The sequence below is a fragment of the Alosa pseudoharengus genome, unplaced genomic scaffold (genome assembly GCF_046254945.1).
Source record: "Alosa pseudoharengus isolate Yale_2024_CS ecotype anadromous, Long Island Sound unplaced genomic scaffold, YU_APseudo_1.1 YU_APseudo_1.1_scf_14, whole genome shotgun sequence".
Taxonomy (NCBI): domain Eukaryota; kingdom Metazoa; phylum Chordata; class Actinopteri; order Clupeiformes; family Clupeidae; genus Alosa; species Alosa pseudoharengus.
Window position 1 is genome coordinate 22,053,606 of NW_027468609.1, and position 17,715 is coordinate 22,071,320.

At 40.1% G+C, this 17,715-nt stretch overlaps 1 protein-coding gene across 1 annotated transcript; it reads left to right on the forward strand.

Annotated features, from left to right (window-relative positions):
* The first annotated feature begins 1,721 nt into the window (after positions 1-1,721).
* On the forward strand, positions 1,722-13,452 carry LOC143123059 (myosin heavy chain, fast skeletal muscle-like). Its single transcript, XM_076284168.1, has 38 exons — positions 1,722-1,925; positions 2,033-2,176; positions 2,263-2,419; positions 2,521-2,548; positions 4,060-4,180; positions 4,269-4,361; positions 4,654-4,717; positions 4,802-4,900; positions 4,981-5,084; positions 5,166-5,304; positions 5,725-5,843; positions 6,004-6,153; positions 6,248-6,418; positions 6,508-6,808; positions 6,961-7,034; positions 7,120-7,207; positions 7,296-7,413; positions 7,512-7,635; positions 7,738-7,874; positions 8,178-8,433; positions 8,545-8,787; positions 8,880-9,056; positions 9,159-9,304; positions 9,410-9,500; positions 9,579-9,968; positions 10,123-10,368; positions 10,463-10,659; positions 10,773-10,956; positions 11,099-11,264; positions 11,418-11,542; positions 11,632-11,940; positions 12,063-12,266; positions 12,363-12,488; positions 12,571-12,741; positions 12,833-12,937; positions 13,019-13,114; positions 13,209-13,340; positions 13,432-13,452. Exons 1-38 carry the CDS (start codon positions 1,722-1,724, stop codon positions 13,450-13,452), a joined length of 5,820 nt encoding a protein of 1,939 aa, XP_076140283.1.
* Positions 13,453-17,715: the final 4,263 nt, after the last annotated feature.

Sequence of the window (17,715 nt, forward strand, 5' to 3'; positions counted from 1 at the left end):
TATTTTGTTCATAATAGTAGATGTCTGATGGCCTATATTTTTTGCCTAGTAGCTGGGCTTGAAGGGATGATATATAACCAGCCGCTGGGAGCCATGCGAACCTGGTCCCTCCAACAGCTTTGGGCTATATTGCCTCGCTTGGTGTGGACTATTTTATCATACGTTTGAACTGCATAGACTCTTAGTCCTTTTGAAGTGATATGACATTAAACTCTGGTAAATGTTGACTCAATTGCCAAGTTCTGCAGGTGTCAAGAAATTGCCTGCGCATGGGTGGCCAGTCGCAAATTAATTTGAATGACTGTAAGGTCTAAAGAAAATTGATCAAACATTTAGGCTTCAATAGGATAATAAGGCTACAGTATGTCATGTTTAAACTTCATTGTGCAGCTTCATAGAGAGAGTGGAATTGAGCCTACCTGGTCTGATTTGATTAGGACTTCCTGGTAAGCCCGCGGCCAATTGCGCAAGGTGCATTTAGAATTGTTAGGCTAAACTAACGAGAATGTTGGAGATCTTAACGGAGATCTTCTGGGTTTTTTTAACGATATGTCTAAATTTCATCAGGCTATTAATAAGAAAGAAAAAAACAACCAACACGGATATAACCTGAGGCAAGAACAGCCATCCAATGCGTCAAATTGCGACAGAAAAAGGCTACTAAAAAAGTATTTGAACTAGTTGTTTTAGACAGAATTATTTCAATTATTGTGTTATAAAAAAACATAAATATTCAATGAGAAAGGAGTAAATGAGTAAGATAGCATTACTCGTGATGGCCTTGGATATACTAGATCTAGAGGGGCAGCCGTGGCCTACTGGTTAGCGCTTCGGACTTGTGACCGGAGGGTTGCCGGTTTGAACCCCGACCAGTAGAAAGCGGCTGAAGTGCCCTTGAGCAAGGCACCTAACCCCTCACTGCTCCCTGAGCGCCGCTGTTGTTACAGGCAGCTCACTGCGCCGGGATTAGTGTGTGCTTCACCTGACTGTGTGTTCACTGTGTGCTGAGTGTGTTTCACTAATTCACGGATTGGGATAAATGCAGAGACCAAATTTCCCCCAAGGGATCAAAAGAGTATATATACTTATACTTATCTGCTGAAGTCACTATTTATGACTTTAAGGCCTTCACAATTAAAATAGCCCCACATCATCACATACCTTTCACCATATTTCACGATTGGCATGGAGTACTCCATAAGATCTCTCAGTGCAAATCAAACCAGCTATTAGGCTAACTGAAATAAAACCATGGTATGATGAAGGGTATGTGATGATGTGGGGCTAATTTAATTCCAAAGGCCAAGAGAACTTATCCTGGATCCATGAAATAACTGGCCTTTAGAAATAAAACGTCTGCCTGACTCTATTTAACATAGGTGTATGTATACGGCCCCTGTCTTTTAAGGAAGAACATTTATTTATATACGATACATTATTCATTCACAAAGAAAATTGGTGTCCTTAAATATTTTTTATTAAGGCATTAAGATCAATTTCCAAAATATTATTTTTTATTCCTCTTTTTAGTCAACATTAGCATACAGTATGTACAGGGTATGTAAACTTATGAGCTGATGAACTGTACATGTTTTGTCCACTAATGACTGTCAATCACTTTGTTTACAGTACCGTGTCTGTACATGTCTGATTATGAAAAGCCTTTTATTTTGAAAACTGTCTGCTCTTCATGTTTATGATTAATGCAGTAACCAGCCACCATGGGGGACGGTGATATGGCCGCGTATGGCGCAGCTGCCATCTACCTTCGTAAGCCTGAGAGGGAGAGACTTGAGGCCCAAACCAGGCCCTTTGATGCAAAAACTGCTTGCTTTGTGGTTGATAAAGAGGAGTTGTACGTCAAGGGTACAATTAAAAAGAAGGAAGGCGGCAAAGTTGTTGTTGAAACGCTTGAAACCAAGGAGGTACTTTAGCCAGGCTGTTGAAATTGTTCTGATGTTAAAATTACATGTTCACAGAAAGTTTATTGAATACATCTCTTTGTTAAAGCTGTTTTCTACATTGGTTTTAGGAAAAGACAGTGAAGGAAGACGAAATCTTCCCCTTAAATCCTCCCAAATACGACAAAATTGAGGACATGGCCATGATGACCCACCTCAATGAAGCCTCTGTCCTGTATAACCTCAAAGAGCGTTATGCAGCATGGATGATCTATGTAAGCATTACACTTTTAAACAAATTAAGAAAATGAAATTCATTTGAAAAGCTGAAAAAACAATCTTCTTCATTTCTTCATTCTAGACCTACTCTGGACTTTTCTGTGTCACTGTGAACCCCTACAAGTGGCTCCCAGTATACGATCAAGAAGTGGTGGATGCCTACAGAGGCAAGAAGCGTGTGGAGGCCCCGCCCCACATCTTCTCTGTGTCTGACAACGCATTTCAGTTCATGCTCCAAGGTATGCTTTCAGTTTTAAATCAATCACTGAATAATACATTATTTATTTGATTAATTCATGTAGAATGAACCATTCATGTCAATTTGTGTTTTGCCTCACAGACAGAGAGAATCAGTCTGTCCTGATCACGTAAGTGTCCATGCATCCCTTAAAACTTTTTACATTATTAAAAGGCTAAACCATTCTGTATACTGTACTCTTCTGGTACACTTTGTAACTGCACTGAGTTACAAATTCTGAATCTGCCTTGAAAATGATTCTGTCTTTTTAATTGTTGTTTCTTTTTAAATGATTTTACCTTGTTTTTCTTTTTTTATTATGATCTTTACCTTTTAAACTATTCTTTGACTATTGCCCTTCCATGCTTTTGTTTGTTGTTACTGTTTGCTTTTGTTTACTGTATGTAAAGTACATTGAATGACCTCTGTGTATGAAATGCGCTCAAGGGCGTAGGTTTGGTCTGAGCTTTGGTGGGGACACTACCCACTAACCCCCCCCCCCCCGAAAAAAAACCAAAACACTCAACTCTTTCACCAGCCACTATAGATATATAAAATGATTAAAATGTGATACTGTCCAACTAGGCTACTATCCATGATTAAAATGTGCTACTGTCCAACTTGATCTAACTACACTGTGTAGCCTACATAATCTGATTTTAATATGTAGGCTACAGATATGTAGGCTATATTTAACATTTATTTTCTATTTGGTCTGTTATGAAATCATGCCCATTTAAGCACAGTTCAGTTTTAAGAAACTTAAATACATGCATGCTTAGCATTTTGTGAAAAGAAATCATTAAGGCTACATTGACAAGCTCTTAACCGTGAGCTGCCTGTATATTCTCTGATTCTAATATTTACAGATATCTAGGCGATGTAAGCACAGCTCAGTTTTAAGAAATGCAGCCGAAAGACCATGTTGAATTTTGCTATAATTTATTTCAAAACCGGATTACTCTGGAACAGCTAACTTATACACGGGAATGCATTACCCCTTTGTGTTCGGTAAGGTCTGCTGTTTATTCTGATGATTTGTCATGTGTTGCGTGAAGAGTGTGTAGGCCTACGATATTCCACCGAGACGAATGGATGTGGAGATGGGCGCAGAGAATAATTATTAAATCTCTTGAAGTTATTTTTCTCACGAACTGTTTATCACAGCAAACAGTGGCTAGCTAGCACCGTTTAAAAGCTGAGAAAAGGCTCTTTCATGTGACACATGTGTGATGAGTAGCCTACTTCTCGAGGAGTTCAGCAGAGAAGAATGGGTGAATTTGGACGCACTTCATGCTTGTAGTGAAGTAAAGCTGAAGCGCTGCATGCTGCAGCTCACTGGTAGTTATTAGGTAACTTAAAATCAGCGCGATTTACCCTTATAGGCTACTGCACATTACAAGTCTGTACGAGATGATCCGCAGCACTGAAGTGAAAAATGATTTAACTCTTTGTGGCTGGCTGGCGCTTGTGTAGCGCATGTGAGCGATTTTTTCCCCATTTCAACCTGAATATTGGTGGGGACATTTCAGTCATAATATGACATTGGTGTGGACACGTCCTTCGGTCCCCACGCAAATCTACGTGTAGACTACTGTAATTGTGATGTAAAAAAATTGCAATATCTTCTGTTTAATACAGCGGAGAATCTGGTGCTGGCAAGACTGTAAACACCAAACGTGTCATCCAGTACTTTGCAACAATTGCAGTGTCTGGTGGGAAGAAGTCAGAGGCATCAGCCGGCAGCAGTGGAAAAATTAAGGTAGAGGACCCCTTACATATTTATAGGCTAATTATCACATATCAACACAGACATTAACTTCAATAACAATATATCTATTGACTTGCAGGGCTCTCTTGAAGACCAGATTATTGCTGCCAACCCACTGCTGGAGGCTTATGGTAATGCCAAGACTGTGAGGAATGACAACTCTTCACGTTTTGTAAGTTTAGTTTCTCATCTAATCTCTTACATGTTTTTTACAAACGTATCATGCACTTTGTTTTATATCTATTAGCATGTCTTTTGATAAACATCCTCCAATGTCTAAACATCTACACTATCATATTTTGCTTTTTGTGTTAGTAAAGGCAGTATTTATTGTTACTCTTAGATCTATTACTGAATATTTGAATATTTATTGAATACTTGGATATTTTCCTCATGTGTAACCTGCTTTGGTTAAAGGTATGAGCTAAATGAATACATTTATGTCAAAATGTAATCTCAAACAGGGAAAATTCATCAGAATTCACTTTGCCACAACTGGAAAACTGGCTAGTGCTGATATTGAGACTTGTAAGTATAATTGTTCCAAGTAGAAATGTTCTTTTATTGCCTTCAATGTATCAAATGAAAATACATCTTTCCCTGCGTAAAAAGACCTGCTGGAGAAGTCTAGAGTGACATTCCAGCTTCCTGATGAGAGAGGCTACCACATCTTCTTCCAGATGATGACCAACCACAAGCCTGAAATTATAGGTAAGGTTAATATTTTCACCAAACGTTCAATCAATACATGTAATTCTGAATTTGTAAACTCATTTTTTTAATCCCAACAGAAATGTCCCTCATCACATCCAACCCCTATGACTTCCCAATGTGCAGTCAGGGTCAGATCACTGTGGCGAGCATTAATGACAAAGAGGAGTTGGATGCCACAGATGTAAGTCTTCCAATAATGTGTTTTTCCCTCTTCAATTTCTTGAAGATAGCTTTAAAATAATCAAATAATTCACCATTCTAGGATGCCATTGACATCCTGGGTTTCAATGGAGAGGAGAAAGTCACCATTTACAAGCTGACTGGTGCTGTGCTCCATCATGGCAACATGGCGTTCAAGCAGAAGCAGCGCGAGGAGCAGGCTGAGCCTGATGGCACTGAGAGTAAGTTACAACACTCTACTGAATCAGTCAGTTCTAATAATAACTACAAGGTACTCTTAGTTATTGAGGTAATTTTATTATGTTAAATTAAAGTTAAATACTGTATGACTGATATCTAGTAAACACATGTCTATCTGGAATATTCATGTATATTCATATTCTAAATTTCCCTCTGGATTAAGAAATTATCTATCTTCATTTAAAGACAAACATTTACAAATCAATGGTCACTCAGATACCTTTCTGTTTTTATGTGAGACATATAGCCTTTAACCTAACACTATCTCGGACAAATGTTTTGATTTAGGGAGGAGATTGAGGTGGACAAACTTGTCCCACATTTGTTTAGAGTGTGGAGTATGAAATTGGTTGCTATAAATTTCAAACCACCAAAATGCTTCACTGTTGTACTTTGTTAAGGTGCTGACAAAGTCGCATACCTCCTGGGCCTGAACTCCGCTGACATGCTGAAGGCTTTGTGCTACCCAAGAGTGAAAGTCGGAAATGAGTATGTCACCAAGGGTCAGACTGTGCCACAGGTATTATTTTAGTCACTAAAAAGTTCACTTAAGATCACAAACCATTTGAAAGTATTTGGACAGAATTACTAGTATTAAAGTGACCTGCTTTTATCCTATAAGCATTTTACTTTTTGATCTCTGAGCATAGGATGACCACTGCTTGAATATTCTGTTTCAGGTCAATAACGCAGTGTCGGCCTTGTCTAAGTCCATCTATGAGAGGATGTTCTTGTGGATGGTCATCCGTATAAACCAGATGCTGGACACTAAACAGCCAAGGCAGTTCTATATCGGTGTGCTGGATATTGCTGGCTTTGAGATTTTTGATGTAAGCATAAGTTAACACCATTTTTCACTCACACCACAATGTAGAATAATTTCAGTAGGGGACATTCATATTATAAACTATTTTTCAATCACAGTACAACAGCATGGAACAGCTATGCATCAACTTCACCAATGAGAAACTGCAACAGTTCTTCAACCACACCATGTTCGTTCTGGAGCAAGAGGAATACAAGAAAGATGGCATTGTATGGGATTTCATTGACTTCGGCATGGACTTAGCCGCTTGCATTGAGCTCATTGAGAAGGTCAGTTTTAATCAGTCAAATGAGCCTGGTGCTAGATTTGTATTGTTTTATAATATTCACTTTTAAAACTAAGCTCATTTTTCCAACAGCCTATGGGAATCTTTGCCATCCTTGAAGAGGAGTGCATGTTCCCCAAGGCCTCTGACACCACTTTCAAGAACAAGCTGTATGACCAGCATCTTGGCAAAAATAAGGCCTTTGAGAAGCCCAAGCCTGCTAAAGGCAAGGCTGAGGCCCACTTCTCCCTGGTGCACTATGCCGGCACTGTGGACTACAATGTTACTGGGTGGCTGGACAAGAACAAGGATCCACTGAACGATTCTGTTATACAGCTGTACCAGAAGTCGGCAGTTAAACTCCTGCCTGTCCTGTACCCACCTGTTGTTGAAGGTAACAAAAATCTATATAAGCCAATACAGGAATAGGGCTCAACATTGTATTGAATTCTTACTTCCAGAACTATTGAGCTCTATATCCAGTCTATAAACTTTCAGTGCATGTTACTCAACTGTCAATTTTTTCACCTGTTTGTATTTCAACAGAACCTGCTGGTGGCGCTAAGAAGGGTGGTAAGAAGAAGGGTGGCTCCATGCAAACAGTGTCATCACAGTTCAGGGTATGTATATTAAACCAATAACAAACACATCAATCACCCTAAGGAAAGGTGAGGGGATGTTTTAACAGCTTTCTTATCTCAACAGGAGAACTTGGGCAAACTGATGACCAACTTGAGGAGCACCCATCCCCACTTTGTGCGTTGTCTGATTCCAAATGAAATTAAGAAACCAGGTAAAGGGCATTTGGTAGTCAATAAAGATGTGTGTATTATTCATGTATTACATTGAGAATAGAAGATCTCATGACATGTATTTCACAGGTTATATGCAGAACTTCCTGGTCATCCACCAGCTCAGGTGCAATGGTGTGCTGGAGGGTATCAGAATCTGCAGAAAGGGTTTCCCAAGCAGAATCCTCTATGCTGACTTCAAGCAGAGGTAGAGTAGAAAGCCAATGAAGTATTACACATATTCAATACTGCCCTGTAGAGACGGAAAAGTAATGCTCTATATGAACATTTATTTATTCTATCCAGATACAAAGTGCTGAATGCCAGTGTCATCCCTGACGGCCAGTTCATTGATAACAAGAAGGCTTCTGAGAAGCTTTTGGGATCTATTGATGTTGATCACACGCAATACATGTTTGGACACACAAAGGTAGATAGGTTTCATGCAATCTATTATCTATATCTCATGAGTAAACAAAAGCACGGCTTTTTCTGTGCCAAATAGATGCTTATATTTTCATTCATCCCTCAGGTGTTCTTCAAAGCTGGTCTGCTGGGTGACCTTGAGGAGATGCGAGATGAGAAACTGGCTTCCCTGGTCACAATGACTCAGGCTCTCTGCCGTGCATACCTGATGAGGAAGGAGTTTGTCAAGATGATGGAAAGGAGGTAATGTATGATGTATTTGGTGTAATCATGTTAAAAAATCATCTGACATGAAATATAGCATCACAGTTTTTTTTAATTCACTGTAATAGGTTTGGTTAAAAGAATAATGAGTCTCTTATAAATTGTTAATGGAAATACAGTATAACATAAGGCATCATTTTCTGAATTTGGAAAGCTATAACTTAAGATCATTCCCATTCCCATCTTTAATACAAACATAAGTGTATCAAAGATGGGACTGGTCACTGTCATTATTTGACAATCAACCATCCCAGGTGTTTTCAAACCATTTACCTTTTACAGAGAAGCAATCTTCACCATCCAGTACAATATACGGTCATTCATGAGTGTCAAGACCTGGCCATGGATGAAGGTTTACTACAAGATCAAGCCTCTGCTGCAGAGTGCTGAAACTGAAAAGGAATTGGCCAACCTGAAGGAGGAGCATGGAAAACTCAAAGAAGTCTATGCCAAGGTAGAGGCCAGGAAGAAGGAGCTTGAGGAGAAGATGGTGTCTCTGGTGCAAGAGAGAAATGACCTGGCGCTGCAAGTGGCATCTGTAAGTGTATATTGTACCATTTCAATATTCACAATCATACCACTACCCAGTTTCAGCATTGTGTTTTCAATACAAATCAGATGTCATGCTTCCATCTTATATTTACAATAGGGAAATGAGGGTCTCAATGATGCTGAGGAGAGGTGTGAGGGTCTCATCAAAAGTAAGATCCAGCTTGAGGCCAAACTCAAAGAGACAACCGAGAGATTGGAGGATGAAGAGGAAATCAATGCTGAGCTGACTGCCAAGAAGAGGAAATTGGAGGATGAGTGCTCTGAGCTCAAGAAGGACATTGATGATTTGGAGCTGACTTTGGCCAAAGTGGAGAAGGAGAAACATGCCACCGAGAACAAGGTTTGCATTCTTAAAAAAACAGAATACTGTATATGTGCCAAGAAGTCTTTATAAAGTTCAATAGATACTGATATAAAACTTTCTATGTGCAGGTCAAGAACCTGACAGAGGAGATGGCCGCTCAGGATGAGTCCATTGGTAAGCTGACAAAGGAGAAGAAAGCCCTCCAAGAGGCACACCAGCAGACTCTTGATGATCTTCAGGCAGAGGAAGACAAAGTCAACACTCTGACTAAGGCCAAAACTAAGCTTGAACAACAAGTGGATGATGTGAGTTTACAACCTGAGAGTTAAAAGAAATGTATGGACATCATTGTGCCACTTAATTAAAATACTTCATGCTTGAAATACTTAATGTTACTCAATCTGCAGCTTGAAGGTTCCCTGGAGCAAGAAAAGAAGCTCCGTATGGATCTTGAGAGAACTAAGAGAAAGCTTGAGGGAGACCTGAAGTTGTCCCAGGAGAACATCATGGATCTGGAGAATGACAAGCAGCAGTCTGAGGAGAAGCTGAAGAAGTAATGAAGAATTCCAATTAGCAACACTATATGCAAACTCATAATAGCACTCAACCCTTTTCTGTAACTAGTCATTGACAATTATTTCACTTTACTATGACACAGGAAGGACTTTGAAACAAGCCAACTTCTTAGCAAGATTGAGGATGAACAATCCTTGGGTGCTCAGCTTCAGAAGAAGATCAAGGAGCTTCAGGTTTGTTTTACATAAATACTGCTTTTATTCTTTGTCTGATCTTTTTAAATCTCACTAATCCTTTACAAAAACCAACAGGCCCGCATTGAGGAACTGGAGGAAGAGATTGAGGCTGAACGTGCAGCTCGTGCCAAGGTTGAGAAGCAGAGAGCTGATCTCTCCAGGGAACTTGAGGAGATCAGTGAGAGGCTTGAGGAGGCTGGTGGTGCCACTGCTGCTCAAATTGAGATGAACAAGAAGCGTGAGGCTGAGTTCCAGAAGCTGCGTCGTGACCTTGAGGAGTCCACCCTGCAGCATGAAGCCACTGCTGCAGCTCTCCGCAAGAAGCAGGCCGACAGTGTGGCTGAGCTGGGAGAGCAGATTGACAACCTCCAGCGTGTCAAGCAGAAGCTTGAGAAGGAGAAGAGTGAATTCAAGATGGAGATTGACGACCTCTCCAGCAATATGGAGGCTGTTGCTAAGGCTAAGGTAAATGATATGTATGCAAGTAGCAAAGGTTAGCATATGAATACCTCAAATCTAAATCTATTGTACACAGTTACAGTGTTACAGTATCTGTTATCATTCATCTTTCCAGAATCTCTGACTACAATTTGGTCTCATTATTATTGTTCACTAACAGTCCAACCTGGAGAAGATGTGCCGCACCCTTGAGGACCAACTGGGTGAAGTCAAGGCCAAGAGCGATGAGAGTGCTCGCCAGAACAATGACCTCAGTGCTCAGAGAGCAAGACTTCAGACTGAAAATGGAGAGCTTGGCCGCCAAGTGGAAGAGAAAGAGGCTCTTGTATCTCAGCTGACCAGGAGCAAGCAGGCCTTCACTCAGCAAATTGAGGAGCTGAAGAGACTGAATGAAGAGGAAATCAAGGTACTGATACCTGAGCATGAAATGAAAACAATTGTAGTATGTGGATCCCTTTATGTGAAAGGTTTTATAAACATCCTTACTTGGTAACAAACAGGCCAAGAATGCCCTGGCCCATGCTGTTCAGTCTGCACGCCACGACTGTGACCTCCTGAGGGAGCAGTTTGAGGAGGAGCAGGAGGCAAAGGCTGAACTGCAGCGTGGCATGTCCAAGGCCAACAGCGAGGTTGCACAGTGGAGGACCAAGTATGAAACTGATGCCATCCAGCGCACTGAAGAGCTTGAGGAGTCCAAGTATGTACCAAACATGCACAGAAACAAATAGAATGGCATTGTGAATTATTATATTTTGTACTAAAACCCAGGTAACTATGAAGTAATCTAATCTGAATATAATGCTTTATCAGGAAAAAACTTGCCCAGCGTCTGCAGGAGGCTGAGGAGCAAATTGAGGCTATCAACTCCAAGTGTGCATCTCTGGACAAGACCAAACAGAGACTCCAGGGTGAGGTTGAGGACCTCATGATTGATGTAGAAAGAGCCAACGCTCTGGCTGCCAATCTTGACAAGAAGCAGAGGAACTTTGACAAGGTAATACCTCCAAAACATTGTTTAGATATGGACATTTAGGTAAAACAAAATAATCTCAGAGAAATATTTGTACATGTACAATGAGATGTTGGTAACAGTGTATTTGATGTGAATGATCAAAGATACAAACTACTTTTCAAAGGTTCTGGCAGAGTGGAAGCAGAAGTACGAGGAGGGTCAGGCTGAGCTGGAGGGTGCCCAGAAAGAGGCCCGTTCTCTCAGCACTGAGCTGTTCAAGATGAAGAACTCCTATGAGGAGGCTCTTGACCAGTTGGAAACTCTGAAGAGGGAAAACAAGAACCTCCAACGTAAGTCAAGATGATCATGAAATACTTCCCAATCAAACCATGTCAAGAGAATCTAAGATATATATGTTCTGGTATTAAAACAAAAAAAAACAATGGCATATTGAGAGGGATTGACTTTGTGTTAAATTAAGTATTCTAAATGTATTTCTGCAGAGGAGATCTCGGACCTGACTGAGCAGCTGGGTGAGACTGGAAAGAGCATTCATGAGCTGGAGAAGGCCAAGAAGACAGTTGAGACTGAGAAGGCTGAGATTCAGACTGCTCTTGAAGAGGCTGAGGTAGAAATCCAGGCTGGCATTATTAAAAACAAGTGACTTTTCAGAAAGTAAAATAATAATAATTTTAAATCCTTCATTTTCTCATTTAGGGAACTCTTGAGCATGAGGAGTCCAAGATTCTTCGTGTCCAGCTTGAGCTGAACCAGGTCAAGGGTGAGGTTGACAGGAAGCTTGCAGAGAAGGATGAGGAGATGGAGCAGATCAAGAGGAATAGCCAGAGGGTGATTGACTCCATGCAGAGCACTTTGGATGCTGAGGTCAGGAGCAGGAATGATGCCCTGAGAATCAAGAAGAAAATGGAGGGAGACCTCAATGAGATGGAGGTTCAGCTGAGCCATGCTAACCGCCAGGCTGCTGAGTCCCAGAAACACCTAAGGACCATTCAGGGTCAGCTCAAGGTCAGCCATAACAGAACCTTGTAACTTATTACTTTACATGTATTTTCTTATTTGGCCACCAAACATTATGGCAACAAGGCTTCATATATTGACGTAGTGTACATACTTTTTAAAACCTCCAGGATGCCCAGTTGCACCTTGATGATGCTGTTCGAGGACAGGAAGACATGCAGGAGCAGGCTGCCATGGTGGAGCGCAGGAACGGCCTGATGGTGGCTGAGATTGAGGAGCTCAGGGCTGCCCTGGAGCAGACAGAGAGAGGCCGCAAAGTGGCTGAACAGGAGCTGGTTGATGCCAGTGAGCGTGTTGGCCTCTTGCACTCCCAGGTAAAAAAATAACACAAGTTGTCACAAATTGATGTTTTAAACAAACTGTTCCAGCATTAAAAATTGCATCTGAGGTTGTCTGTTTCTCCAAATTAGAACACAAGTCTGATCAACACCAAGAAGAAGCTTGAGGCTGACCTGGTTCAGGTCCAGAGTGAGGTTGATGACATCGTCCAGGAGGCTAGAAATGCTGAGGACAAGGCCAAGAAAGCTATCACTGATGTATGTTTTTTTCTTCAGAACCGGAGCATTATATTCAGAAGTACCTATACATCTATTTAAAATACACAATTTTATTATCTAGGCTGCCATGATGGCAGAGGAGTTGAAGAAAGAGCAGGACACCAGTTCCCATCTGGAGAGGATGAAGAAGAACTTGGAGGTCACTGTGAAGGATCTGCAGCACCGCCTGGATGAGGCTGAGAATCTGGCCATGAAGGGTGGCAAGAAACAACTCCAGAAACTGGAGTCCAGGGTAGGCAGCCAAATATGATTATGAAAACATATGTTTAACTCATAACTACAAAAGGTTCAGTGTCTGAAATTGCAACATTTTCCATGTTAAGGTTCGTGAGCTAGAGGGTGAGGTCGATGCTGAACAGAGACGAGGTGTTGATGCAGTCAAGGGAGTCCGCAAATACGAGAGGAGGGTGAAGGAGCTCACCTACCAGGTAAGAAATCTCTCCACTTTGTGTACAAATGCATGCAAAATCAAAGAATATTCTCTTTCTTGACACACTCTTTCTTTTCAGACTGAAGAGGACAAGAAGAACATCAACAGACTCCAGGATCTGGTTGACAAGCTGCAGCTGAAGGTCAAGGCCTACAAGAGACAGTCCGAGGAAGCTGTGAGTCATTTTTGTTTAGGCTACAGAGGTTTGCATCTCATGGTACATTGAATGTTTCTTTGCATTAATTGCACTACAATTTCATATCAAACAGGAGGAGCAGGCCAACACCCACCTGTCCAAGTTCAGGAAGGTGCAGCATGAGCTGGAGGAGGCTGAGGAGCGTGCCGACATTGCTGAGTCTCAGGTCAACAAGCTGAGGGCCAAGAGCCGTGATGGTGGCAAGGTATGATAATGTTTCTCATATATTTATTAAAGATTGATCTTTTTTCGGTGTCTAGTGAACTTGATTTTTTTTGTATTGTTTCTTTTTAAAGGGCAAAGAGGCTGCTGAGTAAACCATCTGATTCCATGTTAATTTCATTTGAATGAATAATTCTGTAACAATGCACACTACCAAATAAAATATTTGCGTATTCAAATATTTTGTCTTGTCTTTTTTAATGCCATCAACTTTGCTACATCAAAAAATATAACACTGCAGAAAACAGAAAATACATACAACTCTTATAATCCATCCATGATGCCAAGGAGTATAAATACCAATTATTCTCATTTGTTGTTTTAACAGTAGGATATTAAGTGAATTGTTTTATTTGCATGAAATATGTAAAGAAAATGTAGGGAGTTATTTATAATTTGGCCGGCCCCGGTGTAACAACATGTACTATCAGGTACTATCATTGTACTTGCACTTATGTATTTGTGGGTACCCTGATAGCACAGGGGCGTTGAATCCACGTTGAATCAACCTCCGCCGCTTCAAACAAACGTGGATTCAACGCCCCTCAACGCCCCTTTGCTATCTGGGTACCTACATATAGTTGTTACATTGTAATACTGAGTGCTTTTACAAAACTTTGCCAATTTGCCTACATTTTCATCAGAGGCAAAGAGCTGACCTGAGACCTGCTGGATGGGGTAAATCTGGTCATGATAGATTTGATCTACAAACCATTCTTAGCTCCAATCAAGGCCTCATTGTCTTGCTGCTACAACCTTGTTACTCTTTGATACAGTGAAATAAACCTATTAAGTGTACCAGTTAATTACTTACATGTACATATGACATGTATGTTAAGTCTTCGATGTCTTGGGGATGGCCAAACCGCTAACCAATTCACTGCAGTGAATCGATGAGCAAAATGTCAGCGGACAGCTATGCCCCCAGTGGACCGACAGTGGTCCACCAGCCTCTTGATATCTGGGCGGTGGCTACCACAAAGCGAGCTAATTGGGCTATCAGCTAGTTCAAAAGTTTAAGTACTTAATGAAGATATACAGGGGTCTTTATACCTCAACTAAGTTGTTGTTGCCTATAAACAACAATTCATGTTCATAGAAACAACAAGGTCACTAAAACATAATATATTTCATATTGCAGCATGTAGCCTAAACGTTACCCTGGCTAGTCTTACATTGCTAATGATTGACCTGTCAGCTACCTGAAAAGTTAGTGTTTAAACTAACATTTACAGTGGTCTACTTCTCTCAACTAATAAATGCAATGAGTTTTCATCTTTTTTTAAAGGTAAAATTGACAAAATCAGACTCAACATATCTGCTCAATTACAAATTCAACAACCTGAACTTCCAGCGACAAACAGATGGAAACTAAACTTAATGTCAGAGTTCAGCTTGATAGACTACGAAACACTTAAAAAAACGGTACAGAATCTCAGCTCTTCCACATGTGTCTTAGACACTCTGCCTACCAATTTCTTCAAAACTGTTTTTCATCTCATAGCGGCGGATGTCCTTCAAATTGTAAATGTATCACTGCTGTCTGGCACTTTTCCTAAGTCACTGAAAACAGCTGTTGTAAAGCCACTTCTCAAGAAGAATAACCTGGATGCCTCCATGCTAAACAATTACAGGCCCATATCCAAACTACCTTTTATTGGCAAAATTATTGAAAAAGTAGTCTTTAATCAATTAACCACCTTCCTAACATCAAATGGGTATTTTGATTACTTTCAGTCTGGTTTTCGGGCAAATCACAGCACTGAAACAGCTCTCATTAAAGTTTCCAATGACATACGCCTAAACACAGATTCAGGTAAAACATCAGTCCTAGTGCTACTGGACCTTAGTGCAGCATTTGACACTGTTGATCACAATATTTTACTACACAGACTAGAAAACTGGGTTGGATTTACAGGCATAGTTATCAGCTGGCTAAAATCATATCTACAAGAAAGGAGCTTCTTTGTTGCCATTGGAAACTGTACCTCAACACCAACGTCCTTGACCTGTGGTGTTCCCCAGGGGTCGATCTTAGGGCCACTATTATTCAACCTCTATATGCTCCCACTTGGACAAATTATCCAAAATAACTTGATTTCATATCATAGCTATGCAGATGACACACAAATTTACTTAGCTCTGTCACCAAACGACTATGGTCCTCTTGAATCTATGTGTCAGTGTATAGAACAAATCAACACCTGGATGTCTCAAAATTTTCTTCAGCTGAACAAAGAAAAAACTGAAGTAATTATATTTGGTAAAAAGGAGGAAAGACTTAGGGTTGCCAGTCTCCTTGACACAAAAGGGTTGAAGGCAAAGGATACAGTTAAAAATCTTGGTGTATTAATTGACAGTGATCTAAATTTCAACAGCCACATGAAAGCGACAACTAAATCAGCTTTTTACCACCTCAAAAATATTGCCAGACTCAGAGGGCTGATGTCAAAATATGACTTAGAAAAACTCATTCATGCATTTATCTCCAGCAGGGTTGATTACTGCAATGGACTGTTCACAGGCCTTCATAAAAAGACTATTAAACAGCTTCAGATGATACAAAATGCAGCAGCTAGGATTCTAACAAAAACTAAAAGAACTGACCACATTACTCCAATTCTTAAGTCCTTGCACTGGCTTCCAGTAAGTCACAGAATTGACTTTAAAGCTCTATTGCTTGTTTATAAATCAGTAAATGGGGCAGGACCTAAATACCTGTCAGACATGCTTCAGCAGTACACACCTTCGCGTCCTCTCAGGTCCCAGGTGAAAAACCTGCTAGTAAAACCTACTGTTAGAACTAAACATGGTGAAGCAGCTTTTACTGTAGCTGCTATGCGGCTCAGCTGTGAAATCAACTTTCGGATGACATCAAAAAGGCCCCAACTGTAGCCAGTTTTAAATCTAGACTAGACTAGACTTTTTGCTTACTAATTATCCTTTATTTTTAAATTATTTTACCTTGTGTTTTATGTTTTCTTTTTATTATGATCTTTACCTTTTAACTATTCTTTGACTATATTGCCTTTCTATGGTTTTTATTTGTTATTATTGTTTGGTTTTGTTTATGTAAAGCACATTGAATGACCTCTGTGTATGAAATGCGCTATATAAATAAACTTGACTTGACTTGACTTGACTACTGTACTTTCCAGGCTGGTAGATCTCATGTTTCATCAACAAAATCTAAAGTCAGAGTTGTGCATTTTTAATGAGAAATACAAATATAAACACATCCCTGATGCTTCTCACATGTGCTCTTTCTGTATGTTCTATACAATAAATAAAGTTTATGAAGTAAACATACTTCTGGTCATTATTTAAAAAATGTAGAGATTTTAGTCTATGGAAATACTTCTGAGGTGTATAATTTGGTGAAGTGTTAGTAGCAACACAAAGTATGACTGCAAGTGTGACTTTGGGGCTTTGCATACCACAAGCCTTGCGAACTGCGAACTTTGAGAAACGTGAGCCTTGTAAGCTCCTTGTAAGCCCTTATCTGACTTTGAGGTGCCTCCTGAATGGCTGAAAAATGGTGGGAGCGATTTCTAAAATGTCTAATATGGTCAGAGAGTCCAAATCTTTTCTAAAGAGCATCTATTGATAGCTTTGGGTATGTCTACTGTTAAATCACATATTAAAACGGTTCACATTATTCTTAGAAAATACTTGCTTGGGGTATGAACAAGTTTTACTGGCAGATTATAAAATATGCTTAAATGAGTAACTGAAAGTGCTTTGAAAAGCTGCCATAACCCAGACACCCATGTCAGTGAAATGTGCACCTACAGTAAGTACACTGCCCTGTCTGTTTGCCAACACAAACTATTTTGGACCTTGATATACTGTAGATGCCCCATTAATCATCTGGGGTCTGTAACCAAGCAATATCAATGTTTTTGTCATCTTCTGAACATGCATTGTACACAACCTCCCTTTTTGAAGCCAAGTCTGCATACTCTCCAGTCTGCTAGATCTTTCATCAACATGAACAACAAGAAATACAAATACTTGTAAACACATTCCTGATGTTTTTTACATAAGCTTGTTCTCTATGTTCTAAAAAATATTTCAAGAATCTAGAGATTTTAGTCCATGGAAATACCTCTGAGGGGTGATGATTTATTGAGATATTTCAAGTGCTTAGCTGGAAGCATAACAACATTCATTACCCACCATAAACTTAACGAGACGCCAAATAAACAAATCCAGCATTCTGAAAGTCAATGAATGTCAAAAGTATAAATAGTCAGAATGAATTAAAGGTGGGAGGTAAAGTTTAAAGGAAATTATCACTGACTTGTCACAGTACACAAACCCCTTAAACAGTGATAGGCTTAGAAAAATAACCCCTT